A 14,718-nucleotide genomic window follows, 5' to 3' on the forward strand; every position below is an offset into this window, starting at 1 on the left:
CCACAGGTGCGGATACCTGTGGACCTGGTGACTCGGTGGGCACCTTAAGCGCCCTCCTTGACAGTCGAAGAGCCTTTTTAAAGGCTGCGGAGAAGGTCTGAGGAGCGGAGTGGTGCTGAGAGTCGATCGCTACCTCGGTGGAGCGAAGCCGCAAGCCATTGCCGGAGAGCGTCAACTTTCTTCCTGACATTTGGACTGAAACAAACACCCTCGTGAGTAAAACGAAATTTGGATTTTAAAAGAAATCAACTTTTTAAATTTGGCGAACGGGGGGGCTGTGTCAAAAGGAAGTCCGCACCCCCCCCCCTTGCATGCACGATCTGAAGCAAGGAGCGAAAGCCTAAGATCGGACTAAAAAGATCTTCTTTTTGTCTTTTGGGACTGATAGAAGATTCCATCGATTTGTGAAAATAAGCTTTTTTTTCTTTTTTTTTGTCTTTTCAAGTTGTGCTGGAGGAAGAGGTGTATTTGAGAAAATTTTTGGGAACCCCCACCCGGGATCCGGGAGTGTTCCGCATTAGCCTAGCCTGAAAGAAAGGGAGTTTGACAGCTGTCATCTGAGTTGTCAAACAGCGGAATCAAGACAAGAACTGTATCTTTATATCTCTCTGATCCAAAGGTGTTACATTTAACTAGAAGTGGCTGGAAAATAAGTAACAACAAGTAATAACAAAGTAATAGACTGTTGGTAAAGGGGGGGAAAAATGGCAATCCCCCTAGGGGAGACCAGAGACATTACAATGGCTGCAGAAGGAAAATTACAAGCAGAAATAGAAAGAGCTCTTTTTCTCGTGGGAATTCTACAAGAGCAAGAGATAGTTATGGACAAACAGCTCACGGCTTTGATTTCAAAAACAAGCAACTCTACTGATGGAACTGAGCATTTGACCTTGAAAGATTCTGCAGCTGAACTGGAAAAAGTTTCTTTGAAGTTGGAGGACAAGGAGTCTGGAGGGCAAAAAGTACAGGAACAGGACTTTATGCAGCAAGGGGACAGAGAAGTTTATTGGATTATGGATTTTGAAAAGAGGAAAGTAAAGGAGGAAGATTTTGGACACTATAGATGGGAAGCTGAAATAATGAAGAAATATAACTGGGACTTCCTCCTCTTTTCTGGCATTGGTGAACGTGATTTAAGGGAATATCTGGCAGAACCCCTGCAGCAAGTCCTTTCAATTAGGATTGACTGGAGAGAAGGTGAAGAGACTGTATTGGACATCCCTCGAGACTGGAAGATCAATAAGAAGGATTATCAACAAAACAGGCAGAGAGAGACTCAAATGGTGTTAGAGGCCTCAGATGTGAGGAATCCGGGCTAGGAGTCTTATAAGAGGGCAGATATCTAGGAAGGGACAGATATCCGGACAAGGAGGGAGGGGGAAAATAGAAAGTTTTAAAACTAGTTTATGACTTTTGAGTTTTATAATTTTGACTTATATTTTAATATGAAAATGGGGAAATTTATGGTATAAGAACCTCGATCGATCTTAGAAAAAGAATTTAAGGTATATAAGAAAATGGGATAAATAAGTTGGGCCTAATAAAGGGAATTAAGTTTAAATATAATAAGAAGAGGTTTAAGGAATGAAACAAGAACTTGCTGAATTAAGTTTGAAAATTGGGATGCATGGGCGGGGGTGGGGGGAAGTCAATGAAAGAGGGTTATGAAAGAATCTATTTGTGATTATTTCTCTCTCTTTTTTTTCCTTTTTTTTCTTTTTCTTTTCTTTTTTCTCTCTTTTTTTCCTTTCTTTCTTCTTTCTTTTTTGCTCTGTATTAAAAGTTGAAAATCCAATAAAAATTATATTAAAAACAAAACACATTACAATACTAAAAAACAAAAACAAATAAAAACAAAAACACATATTCCTTCTTATGTTCATTTTCAATTCCATTGTTAAGTGACTTCCTCAAATCCCCCCTAACTGAATTTCGTTATAACACCTTGTAACAGTTCTCTTTCTAAATAATTAGTTCCTTCAATTAACTATATTCAACTCTTTTCTTATTGACTTAAATCCGTATTACTATACCACATTCTTATTGTTATCCTAGGCCTGTTTAGTACTTTCAAGAACCTTCTCAATTACCTTATATTACAATATTTAGCTAAATAGTCTTTAAATTTCATCCCGTCTCCTTGGTATTCCTCCTCTTTCTGCTCGCAGATTCTTCCAGTCAGGTCAGCCAGCTCCAGAAACTCCGACATCTTCATCTGCCGTTCTTCTACCGTTGGTACTTCTTGAGATTTCCAGTTTTTTGCTAATAGCGGTCTGATCTGGCCTTTCTTCAGACAGCTTCTGCTCTGGCCACCGCTGTCTTAGTTCTGATGATTGTAGGCCCCTCAGGGGAGAGACCTCCATCTCAACTTTGTTTTGTACATTGCACACAGACAGCGCTGGAGAAATAAATGCCAGTTTATTTGGTGGAGGTGTGGCCGCATTCTGCTTATCTGGCTGCCCCAGCTACGTCCATCTCAACCTGCCAGACCCACCGCCTTCCCCCAAAGTGGGGTGGGCTGGATTTGGGGAAGAGGAGATGGAACCCAAGACGCAAAGTTCCCCGTCTTTCACTTTTCGCTTCTTATTATATATGTATTTTTAAAATATGAGCTCTCTTGGGAGCTTGTGGACTCCCTTGGAAGTTTTTAACAAGAGGTTGGGTGGCCCTCTGTCCTGGATGCTTTAGTGGGGATCCCTATATTGCAGGGGGTTGGACTAGAGGACCTTTGGGGGGCCCTTCCAGGTCTACGATTCTATGAAAAACTATTCTCCTCCCCGGGGGCTTCTAAAGACCTGTAATTTGGTTGACTATTTGGAGAAGAGTGTAATGGGTGAAATTCCTCCTTTCCTGTAAGATCAAGGTGGATTTGACAGAATTTATTTCCTGCCACTAAACTGAGGCATCATACATAAACTCTGGGAGCGAGGTAATAATAATAATAATAATAATAATAATAATAATAATAATAATAATAATAATAATTTATTATTTATACCCTGCCCATCTGGCTGGGTTTCCTCAGCCACTCTGGGCAGCTTCCAACAAAATATTAAAATACAATGGTCTGTTAAACATTAAAAGCTTCCCTGCCTTCAGATGTCTTCTAAAAGTCTGGTAGTTGTTTATTTCCTTGACATCTGATGGGAGGGTGTTCCACAGGGCGGGTGCCACTACCGAGAAGGCCCTCTGCCTGGTTCCCTGTATCCTCACTTCTCACAGTGAGGGAACCGCCAGAAGGCCTTCGGCGCTGGACCTCAGTGTCCAGGCAGAATGATGGGGGTGGAGACGCTCCTTCAGGAATAAATAAATAAATAATAAAAGGTAGACCCCCCAGGTCCAAAATGAGCTGGACATCTGCATTGCTTAGCAGATTTTTCTCCTCTTTGTGTAGAATTATAGAATTGTAGTGTTAGAAGGGAACCCCAGGGGTCATCCAGTCCAACCCGCCGCAATGCGTGTATTGCAGCTACAGAATCCCGGGTGGATGGCCAGCCAACCTCTGCTTAAACACCTCCAGTGAAGGACTGGGGACTTGGAGCAGCTGTGTCTGTAGTGGGTGAGAGCCTGCCTGAGTTTTGCACACTCCACTATGCCGTGGCATCTGCTTAAGCAGCACAGGGCGTGATGGAGCAGAGCGTGTTGCCTGATGTTTCAGATACGAAATTCTTGCTCTTGATCAAGTGGAAAGGGTCACAGTCCCCGTCCCCCCCCCCCCCCGGCTTGGATTGCCCCCAAAGGGCCCCAATTCTCCTAAGGCTCACGGTGCGTTTCCTTTGCTCTGCAGAACAAGCCCTGGAAGAAGCTGAGGAACATGGTGCAATGGTCGCCCTGTGTGGTTTCTTTCCGCAAGCGCTACCCCTGGGTCCAGCTGGCTGGCCATGCAGGTAACTCTGGGGTTGGAGGGGAGGAGGCTGGTTGGGGTGGGGTCCTGTGGGGGGGGGAGCATGTGTGCAATTGTGGTCAGGTCTCCAGGCAGACCTTGGAATCGTGGGGGGGGGGGGGAGAGAGGTTTTGGATCCCCTCTGGAGACGCCTCCCCCCCCCCCCGACAAGTTAAAGGTAAAGAGACCCCTGACCATTAGGTCCAGTCGTGACCAACTCTGGGGTTGCGGTGCTCATCTCGCTTTACTGGCCGAGGGAGCCGGCGTACAGCGTCCGGGTCATGTGGCCAGCAGGACTAAGCCGCTTCTGGCAAACCAGAGCAGCGCACGGAAACGCCGTTTACCTTCCCACCAGAGTGGTACCTATTTATCTACTTGCACTTTGACGTGCTTTCAAACTGCTAGGTTGGCAGGAGCAGGGACCAAGCAACGGGAGCTCACCCCGTCACGGGGATTCGAACCGCCGACCTTCTGATCGGCAAGTCCTAGGCTCAGTGGTTTAACCCACAGCGCCACTCGCGTCCCAAATCATTACATACATATGCACATATTACGTACATACACACATATTCAGAACAATGTTTCCCCCCCAACTCTTCTTGATAGCTTGTGTCTTTTCCCCCGCAGGCAACTTCAGGGCCGGGGATTTTGGCCGCATCCTGAAGAAGTATTGCCCCAGCGAGCAGCAATGCCTGGAACGCCTGGTGTGCGACGCGCTGCAGCCCTACGTCCCGGCCTATTATGGGGTGGTGGAGCGCGATGGGGAGACCTACATCCAGATGGAGGACCTGCTGTCCGGCTTTGACGCGCCCTCCATCATGGACTGCAAGATGGGAGTCAGGTGAGCCCTTCAAGCCACATGGGGGGGGGAGGGGATACCAGGAGGTCATCCAGCCTGACCCCGATCCAGAGGTGCAGCGTCAAGATGGGCGCCTGACCTTGTGCTTCTCTTCTCTCCCCCCCGGCGCAGGACGTACCTCGAGGAGGAGCTGGAGAAGGCGAGGCAGCAGCCCTGTCCGCGCAGAGACATGTACGACAAGATGGTGGCCGTGGATCCGGCGGCTCCCACAGCGGAAGAGCATGCGCAGAGCGCTGTCCTGAAGCCCCGCTACATGCAGTGGAGGGAGACCCTCAGCTCCACCACCACGCTGGGCTTCCGCATCGAAGGCATCAAGGTGAGCGGCCGCAGGGAGAGGCACTCATATATATATATAGATAGATAGATAGATAGATAGATAGATAGATATAGTCTTTATTGATGTAAAGTACAATCATACATTACAACGGAATTAAACATGAATGAAAAAGAAAATAAAAAAGATCAAAGAAAGATAAAAAAGGAAAAAAGAAAGAAAGACAAAAACAATTAACAATAACAAAAAAAATCAGTTAAAAAAGCCAATCGTTTATACAGCATCATACCTTAGCCAATAAAGTCTTCTTACAAAAACGTCCAGTCGTTTTCATTGTACTTTTTATATTGTCTTGGTTTTATCGCACAGTTTATCTTACTCCTTTTTCAATATATTCCTCTAAGATGTTCCATTTGTTTATTATACACAAGTATCATTCAGTTCTGCTAGAATAATGTCATTTTCACAATATAATCTTCTATACTCTTTGAATAATTTCCATTCTCTGTATGTTTTTTGATTCGGGGCTCCCCTGGCTTTTCCAGTCAGCTTTGCTAATTGAAAATACTCGATCATGAGTGTTTGCCAATCAATTATTGTTGGTGTTGTTTCCCACTTCCAACTGCTCTGGTGCTGGGGGCCTGCCTGGGGCATCTAGTTGGGCCCTGTGAGAAGATAGACTGCTGCTGGAGCTGGAGGCTCTGTAAGACCGTAAAAAAAGCCTGTCTTACAGAGCCTCCAGCTCCAGGCGCAGTCTATCATGATTCCTGGGTTCTTATGGGGATCTGGCCACTGTGAGGAGGGGATGCAGACTAGATGGGCCATGCGCCTCATCCAGCGGCCTCTTCTTACGCTCTTATGACTGTGATGAGGGGGGAAGGTCCCGTTTCTGAAGCTGCCAGGGCTATTCATAGTAATGCACCAACCTTTGCGCTTGAATAAATTCAGCCCCAAAACAAACCAGGCACAGCTTTGTTCTCACAGCCTTTTAAAAATCATTTCTCCATAGCCACCAGGAAATTAATTAGTTAGTTAGTTAGTTAGTTAGTTAGTTAGTTAGTTAGTTATACCCCGCCCATCTGGCTGGGCTTCCCCAGCCACTCTGGGCGGCTTCCACCAAAATACTGTATTCAAATACAGTAATGCATTAAACATTAAAAGCTTCCCTAAACAGGGCTGCCTTCAGGTGTCTTTTAAAAGTAGGATAGCTGCTTATTTCCTTGACATCTGATGGGAGGGTGTTCCACAGGGCAGGCGCCCCTACCGAGAAGGCCCTTTGTCTGGTTCCCTGTAACCTCACTTCTCGCAATGAGGTAACCACCAGAAGGTCCTCTGTGCTGGACCTCAGTCTCTGGGCTGAATGATGGGGGTGGAGACGCTCCTTCAGATATACTGGACCAAGGCCGTTTAGGGCTTTAAATCTCAGCACCAACACTTTGAATTGTGCTCGGAAACGTACTGGGAGCCAATGTAGGTCTTTCAAGACCGGTGTTATGTGGTTTTGGCGGCCGCTCCCAGTCACCAGTCTAGCTGCCACATTCTGGATTAGTTGTAGTTTCCTGGTCACCTTCAAAGGTAGCCCCACGTAGAGCGCATTGCAGTAGTCCAAGCGGGAGATAACCAGAGCATGCACCACTCTGGCGAGACAATCTGTGGGTAGGTAGGGAGGGTCTCGGCCTGTGTACCAGATGGAGTTGGTAGACAGCTGCCTGGACACAGAATGGACCTGCACCTCCATGGACAGCTGTGAGTCCAAAATGACTCCCAGGCTGCGCACCTGGTCCTTCAGGGGCACAGTTACCTCATTCAGGACCAGGGAAAACTCCCCACCCACCCACCTCCTGCCCCCCAAAAACAGTATTTCTGTCTTGTCAGGATTCAACCTCAATCTGTTAGCTGCCATCCATCCTCCAACCCCCTCCAGACACAAGCACAGAGGTGGAGCCTCTAAGTCCCTTTGGCTCTGCTCATCGTTGGATCCGGGCAACGCAGCGCTTGCTATAAGGCTGCCTCATTTCCTGATAGTCTGACATTGTGTGTGTCTCTTTCTCTTTCCAAGAAAGCGGACGGCACCTGCAACACCAGCTTCAAGAAGACTCGCCAACCGGAGCAGGTGACGCAGGCCTTCTGGGACTTTGTGGACGGAGACAGGAGAGTCCTGGTGAGGGTCCGGATTCTGCCCCAGGGCACTAAGCCCTTTGCAGGGAGGGGGGCCCATTTGACACTTTCCATGCTTTTCCTTGACATGCCGCTTTTGAGATTTCCGTGGCCCCCTGCCCACTTTTGGTTTAGGTTTTTAAACCTTTTTGTAAAAGCAGCACTAGAATTTTCACAGTTGAGTCTTCAGCCCCTTTGCCTTCTTCAAGTTTGGCTTTGTTTAAAACTTGCTATTTAGGTTTTCAAACCTTTTTTGTAAATTCAGTATTAGAAACTGTATTTTTGAGTCTTCAATCCTTTATTACTGCAGTTTGCTTTACCTAAGTCGAGCTAGGATTATATAATACGTCAGAATTTTGGGGGTTCTACCCTTGTTTGAATTTTGGTCCTTTAAAGTTTACGGTTTTTCTGTTTCCTTCTGAGGAAACTGAATAGTTCAGTGAAACGAGGTTTGTAGCCGGCATCCCGTTAAGGCTTTGTTTTAGGGTTTTCTAATTTTTTTCCTTAAGCTTTTTGATTTTTTATTATTTAGTTGATTTCCACAAGGTAATATTTCTAGTCGATTACTTCTCGTTTCAGGGATTTTCGCGGTATTTGTTTTGTGCACTTTGGGGAAAGGCAGCCCATCTCCTCCAGGGTATTCCTGGCACCTGCCCCAGTCGTGGCTCTGGGAAGGCCATAGAATTTGGGAAGGGACCGTCGTATATCCTCTCAGGTCTCTCCTTCTTCTTTCCCCAGACAAGCTACCTGGAGCGGCTGCAGGAAGTCAGGCGGGCGCTCGAACAGTCCGAGTTCTTCAAGACGCACGAGGTGGGTCTCTTTCCGTGGAACGAGGGGGGACTTCTGAGGGCATCTGGTGGGTTGCTGTAGGGTCTGGGGCGCTTGGCTTTGGGGGCCCTGCCTCTCATTCCCCCCGCCACGCAGGAGCTCAGGGTGCTTTTTCATCTCGTTTTCGCTTTCCGTTTGCATGGTGCCTTTCTAAGGTAAAAGGCGGTTTGCAAGCTCAAGAAACTGCAGGATGCGCAAGGAAGATGGCACATCAATCTGATCCAATGCCAACAAGCCTTAATCTAAAAGCAAAGGCTTAAATGGATCCCAATCCATTAGGACAGTACGCAATAAAATTAACTTTCAGGATCTGGATAGTTAGCCTGGGTGAAGTCTTGACGTTTTCATCCCCCCAAAAGTTTTTGGGTTTGTGCTGAAATTAGGCTGCATTTTAATGTTGTATTTTAATCTTGTTTTGTAAGTTGTATTTCAATCAATTGTTTTATATCTGGTTTAGCCGCCCTGAGCCCCGTTTTGGGGAGGGCGGGGTATTTTCCACACAACAACAAAAAAAGCAAAAAATAACAATACAGAAAAACACAAAAACAAGCATATATTAAAAAAAATCTAAATCTTACAAATTAATAATATAAACACTAAAAAGGAAAACAAACATTGACTTCCACCAATTCCACAGAACCTCCTTTACCTCTCATTGTATCTTCCTGTTTTCCTTTTTTTTTTAAATCATATTTATTGAAATTTCCAAAATACAAAAAGTAAAAATAAAACAAAAATAAAATACATTTGAAACCTTACTTTCAGTACCCACTTTCTGGGACTCCCCCATCCCCCTCCCTACCATATTCCCCTTTCATAACTTTGGTTCTACAAGCTCTCACTCCCAATTTAAAACTTAATTTGTTTGACCCAATATTCAAATTTAAATTATACAATCATCATCATTACCTTAAAAAAAATAAAAATAAAAGATTCTCTCCCCAAGGTCCACCCCAGTTTCCTTCCACGAATTCCCTTTTTTTTAAATAAAGACGCCCCCCAACAAAGTATAAAAAACTATATAAAGATATAAAAGATAAAAGGTATATAAAAAAAAATTCAAAAAGTAGTTACACAGCCTTTGGATTCTAAATCCCCCCCCCCCCTTCCCTGGTTTGAATTCCCCATGTCCATCAGTCTGTCTGTTTTCTGCCTGGAAATCTTAGATCCATAATCAGATTTTTCCCCAGTTCCACCTTGCCAGTTTTTTTTTTTAAGTTTATCTATTTTTATGGTGTTTAACTTCAAACATCCAATCCAAAAACGGCCCCAAAGGGCCTTTAGCTTCCTTGGTCTTTAAGGCTCCGCCCATTGTTCTTTCCATGTCGTAGTCAGGTTTCTTGTCCTGTTCTGCTGCTAAGACGTTCTAGTTCGGAAATTTGGTACCTCTACAGGGGTTGTTGCTATTCAGGAACAAAAGCTTACGTCCAGTCCCTTCCTTTCTTCAATAGAAAATTCTATTGTCTCCTTTAATGTAAACACCCCTGTAGACGAAATACTGTTTCAGTTTTGCAGCTTTCCCGGGAGATAACAAGTCCTGTACGATTCCAAGAGTATTTTTCCACTTACGACCGTTCTTGTAATGTCCCGAAACCCCTCTAGGGGGATTGTAGTAACTTTGTTTCCTCTGATCCGATTGTTGTTCCTTATTTTCGACATTTTGTATCCAAATCGTAACAAATTGTAACGAAATTAACTAGCAAAGTCCTCATAGCAGAGTCCTCTTTAAATTTTCCGACTTTGACAGCTACTTTGACAGCTGTCAAAGTCTCCGTCTCTTTTCACCAGGCTCTCTCACAAATCGCCCCGGTTCCCAGGGAGGGTTACGTTTTCCTTCTCACTCCACTCTTCTCCTCCAGCACAGTTCTTGTAATTTCCCATCGTGGAATTCTTAATTTTTGTCAGAAATACGCTTCTCTCTAGACCTTGATTACCCAGTCCTTGTTTTAAAATGCTTACAGTAGGGAGGGGGACTGACTTCCTTTTTGGATCCCCCCCGCTCGTGCCAAATCCGAAAAAAAAATTCCTTTCCCCCCCCCTCCTTTTAAACCCGGTTTCCGAATTACTCACGGGTTGTTGTTAAAAGTCCGAATTTTCAATGGAAGAAGTCAGCGCTCTCCGCCGGATGGCATGCGGCTTCGCTCGGCAGGGAAAGCAGAGGACTCACAGCACCACGCCACTCCCCGGCACCCGATCCGTAGCCTTTAAAAAGGCTCCTTCACGAGTCGGGAGGGCGCTAACGGTGCCAGCCGAGTCACCCATGTCCACGGGCTCCGTACCTGTGGTTTTTAAGGGTCCCCGCGTCGCCGGCACGGTAGGACCCAGCCCCTGCCGAGCAGACTCCCTCCGGAGCTCGGAGGGAGTCCGCCATTCGGCGATGGCGCCAACCCGGAAGTCCATATCTTCCTGTTTTCCTGATCATCTCTATCCTAACATCTAGATATAAATCCCTCTTTCTTATCCTTTCACTTCATAAGGTTATTCCAGCCAGATTTCTGTCCTCGAACCTTGACTTTTAAAGTATTCATTTCGGCACTCCCATTCCTTTTTCACTTCACTTTTTGGTTTTCGTCTTATTGTATCTGTCAATTTGGCTAATTCTAAATATTCTGAAAACTTACATAACCATTCTCCCCTAGTGGGTAACTGATTCCCTTATTTCATGAAATCTATGCACTACTTGATTGTACCCCTCAAAGTGGTACAAAGTGCAAAAAATTAAAAGCAATAAAAAAATAGCAAATCTTTTTTTTAAAAAACCCCAGAGTTACAATAAAAAAAAAGATTAAGACTCACACCAGCAATTTCTAAGCATCTGGGTAGAAGGGTTGGCCAATATCTGCTTTTCATCATCGCAATATCTTGCCAGCGAAACATTGCAATATACCAGTATGTCACAATAATGATGGTAGGCATAGCTGTCAAGTGTCCCTTATTTGGTGGGAAAGTCCCTTATCCCAGCGCCGTGTCCCGCTGCTATCCCTTATTGATGATGTCCCTTAAATTTCCCGGGTGGGGCCAGAGAAAGTGTCCTCTGATAAAGCGCTTCCAGAGGACACTTTCTCTGGCCCCACCCTAAGAACAAAGATCTCCCGGCAGAAGGGAAAGGGGTAAGGCAAGAAATCCCAGCAGAGAACTGCAAGTATGTGTGTGGCATAGCTGTCAACCGTCCCTTATTTGGCGGGAAAGTCCCTTATCCCAGCACCGTGTCCCGCTGCTGTCCCTTATTGATGATGTCCCTTAAATTTCCCGGGTTTCAAAGGAAGCAGCTCCTCTCCCTCCCCCCCTGCCGGCCAGGGAGGAGGGAGGCTCCAACTGTGTTGCTTGGCTGCGTTGCTCACCCAATAAGGAGTCTATAAGAACGACTGGGGGGGTGGAGCTTGCCAATCAAATCGGCCGCGTTGCCAGGGGACTCGCCTTTGCTCAGCGCTTCCCAGCGGAGAGGTGATGGTGGTTTTCCTTGCTGCATCCCCTTTGCCGGGTTGCTGCGCTGTGGGAACCACTGCTTGAGGCTTTGTTTCGCTGCTGGCTGGGCTTTCTGCCTTTGGCTGGGAGGGGCTCAGAAGTTGAACATACCTGTGCTTGGAAAATCCCTTATTTTGGCTGCTGATCCCTTATTTTTAAATCTGTAAGTTGACAGCTACGATGTTAGGCTTGCCGAAGCAAGGGTGCTTTTAGCACACTCATTCATGTTCTCTTTTTCCTTTCTCTCTCCAAGGTGGTGGGCAGCTCTCTTCTCTTCATCCACGACCAGACGGGTCTGGCACGGGTGTGGATGATCGACTTTGGCAAGACTGTGCCGCTGCCCGAGAAGCAGACTCTGACTCACCGCCTGCCCTGGCAGGAAGGCAACCGCGAGGACGGCTACCTCTGGGGCCTGGACAACCTCATCGCCATCTTGGAGCGGATGTTGGGGGAGTGAGCCAGGAAGATGCAGCCGACACGTCGAGACGGGGGGCCGCCTTGGCTCCCCCGGGACTCTGCCGTTTAATTTATTCAGCCAGATATGCTACTGGAACCAGGGGGATACAGGGCCTGGGGCAGAACTGGAAGAGCCCCAGGGGCCTTTTGGATGGGGCCAGCTGGTTTTTGCACCGCTAAGTTTATTTATTGGCGTGACGGACATGGTGGGAACCCCCCCCCCGACTGCTGTCCTGCACATGGTGGACAGTAAAGACAGAGCTCACTAGGGGCATTGGGACTGAGTTTGGGGACGTGGGATTATTGGGGTGCCCGGTTTAGGGTCAAGACTTTGAACCACAGTGCTGGCAGTGCCCATTTCCCAAATGTCGGGAGAGACTAGAAAGCGGGGTGGGTGGGTGTTTGGAGGCGGGGCTTGCCTCTGCTCCTCCCCCAAATAAGCCCCACCCACACCTGAGCCACAGCCTGGAGGCGTCGGTCAAGCGAAATACTTGCGTTTCTCTTCAGGGTTTGGGGAGTAAAGAGAAACTTGTGTCTTCCCTCTGCTTTGACCGTTAACTTTCCTGGCGCCCAGATAACTGCCTTGGCAAACAGGAGCAGTTTGTTGCTTTCACAACCTGATGTACCAAAGGGCTTGGGGGAGAACACCTTCCCCAATCGCTGCAGAAATGAATGGTGGAGTTCCACTGCCCTCCAAATTGCTTTGGCAGGGCCAGGCTGCCTATTTTTGGGGTGCTGAATTTGGGTTAGCAGAAACCAGCGGATAGGATCTCCCTGGGGGTGTGTGGTTTTTTTTTTTATGGTGTTTGGGAGGGGATTGTGGCTGTCCTTCGTCCCGCCAGAGAAGGGAGCCGCTCCTCTGTATTTGAATGTATGTGTTTCTGTAAATTTTTATATGTAAAAAAGTTTTTTTTTTTTTTAAGGGACATAAAGAACTACAAGTGATGTGCTGTTGCGTCTTAGCTTTATTTCAAGGTTGCATAATGAGAGAATGAATGAATCTTCAGAAGATTGTGGCTTAGCCTTTACCAAAGTGTTGATTGGTTAGGGGTGTTAATGGAGAAATCTGAGGGCTCCCTCAGGACTACCAGAGCAAAACAGCAGCCAGTAGGATTGGTCTTGATTGAAGACTGTCGCGACAGGACTCCCACCTGCCGCCAGGTGAAACAAGATGGAAGCCCTGAACAAAAGAAGACCCCAACTTTTATTAGCTGCTAATCTCCCATGCTACACCCCCAAGACTACATCACAAAGAGGAGGGGTTGAGGGAGGAGTTGTGGTGGTAACCTGAGTGTCTTGTCACCTGTTCCACCTTTCCCCCTCCCCATGAGTACTTTCCAGTGGCCAAAAGGGAGTTTGCAGTTTCCTGCCCCCAGAGGGAAGAGCTGATCACTGTCCTTTGTTTCAGTCCCTGCTGAATCCACTCCCATATGCAAGTTCTTTGTGAGTGTGGTGGTCTTCTGTCTGGGACCATCAAGGTTGGCATGCCAACTGGGCAGGGCTCATGTGTATGTGCTGGTATGCTCAAGGCACTATGGCTGCCCTGTATCAAACTTTCCCCATGTTGTAGTCCTTTCTTCATGGAGTAAGATAAAAGTGGAACGGTGCAGATCCGATGTATGGTTGATTTTCTATGAATTTATAACAGAAGTGTCGCGTATGTCGTGTGTAAGTTTGTACAAACTGAATGATTGGGGGGGGGGGGGTTTCCTGCAACAGGGGGGACCAGATTCCTCCCTCCCCAGCCCATGGTGAAAGAAGGCCACCTGTCCCCATGTACCTCTCAGAACCACAGAATTAGAAGGGGCCCAAAGAGGTCATCCAGCCCAACCCCGTTTGCTTGGGCTCCTGGTCCCCTAGTTTTTCATCTGCACGTGCACAGATGACAGTGGGGCTTTACAGGCTGTGTCCCACAGAGAAGAGGGCTAGAAGACTGCCCAGCAGAGATGGAGAGGCATGGCAGACAAGACCCCCAGCCCAATTTCCATGAGGATTTACAAGCCTTTTCCCAAATCCTGCCCAGCGTGACAGCCTTCGTGACAGAGATCTATTTGTGAGGGTTCAAGGGTCCCAGCAGGGAGGGACCGGAGGACGACTGTCACCCTGGAAATCCTAGCCTGCGTGCAACAAGGAAAGAGGAGCTATTTTGGGAGCAGGACACAAAGACTGCTCCATTTCCCGTTGCCACAACCAGAGACCCTCCCCAGGAAGGGTGTGGAGCAGGAGAGGGAGAGATGGAAATAGCATTGGGAGGGGGGGCAGGCTGTGGTTTATGTCAAAGCGGGTGCAGAATGCTGCAGCAAGGCTCCTCACGGGGTCCCTGCCATGGGGGCATATTCACCCAATGCTCTACCAGTTGCACTGGCTGCCGGTGGAGTACAGGCTCAGATTGAAGGTGCTGGGTTTGACCTTTAAAGCCCTTCACGGCCTAGGACCCTCGCACCTATGGGACCGCCTTTTTCCTTTCTCCTCCTGCAATGAGGCTACATTTTAATATTTCAATATTTTAATGTATTTTAATTTTGTTTTTAAGTTGTATTCATTCAACTTGTTTTTATTATTGCTTGTTAGCCGCCCTGAGCCTGGCCTTAGCTGGGGAGGGCGGGGTATAAATAAAAATTATTATTATTATCATCATTATTAAAGGACCCCATGGACCCCGAACGCTGCTCCTTCCAGGCCCCAAAGCCCAGCAGTCTCCTTGGAGTGGTTCCACCCACAAAAACAGGAACCCCTCCGCACCTCGGGGCAAATCCTTTCACGCAGAGATCTCTCAAGGCACAAAACTACCACTCC

At 47.0% G+C, this 14,718-nt stretch overlaps 1 protein-coding gene across 2 annotated transcripts in view; it reads left to right on the forward strand.

The window, feature by feature from the left end:
- ITPKC (inositol-trisphosphate 3-kinase C) overlaps window positions 1-12,056 on the forward strand; it is a 29,740-nt gene extending 17,684 nt beyond the window's left edge. For both annotated transcript variants that reach the window (XM_028741977.2, XM_077932358.1), the window contains exons 2-7: window positions 3,788-3,887; window positions 4,511-4,724; window positions 4,854-5,058; window positions 7,076-7,177; window positions 7,912-7,983; window positions 11,720-12,056. In XM_028741977.2, coding sequence (XP_028597810.2) covers window positions 3,788-3,887; window positions 4,511-4,724; window positions 4,854-5,058; window positions 7,076-7,177; window positions 7,912-7,983; window positions 11,720-11,923 — 897 coding nt within the window. In that variant the 3' untranslated portion in view covers window positions 11,924-12,056. The remainder of the gene's footprint in view (window positions 1-3,787; window positions 3,888-4,510; window positions 4,725-4,853; window positions 5,059-7,075; window positions 7,178-7,911; window positions 7,984-11,719) is intronic.
- The last annotated feature ends 2,662 nt before the right edge of the window (window positions 12,057-14,718 follow it).

The sequence above is a fragment of the Podarcis muralis genome, chromosome 7 (genome assembly GCF_964188315.1).
Source record: "Podarcis muralis chromosome 7, rPodMur119.hap1.1, whole genome shotgun sequence".
NCBI lineage: Eukaryota > Metazoa > Chordata > Lepidosauria > Squamata > Lacertidae > Podarcis > Podarcis muralis.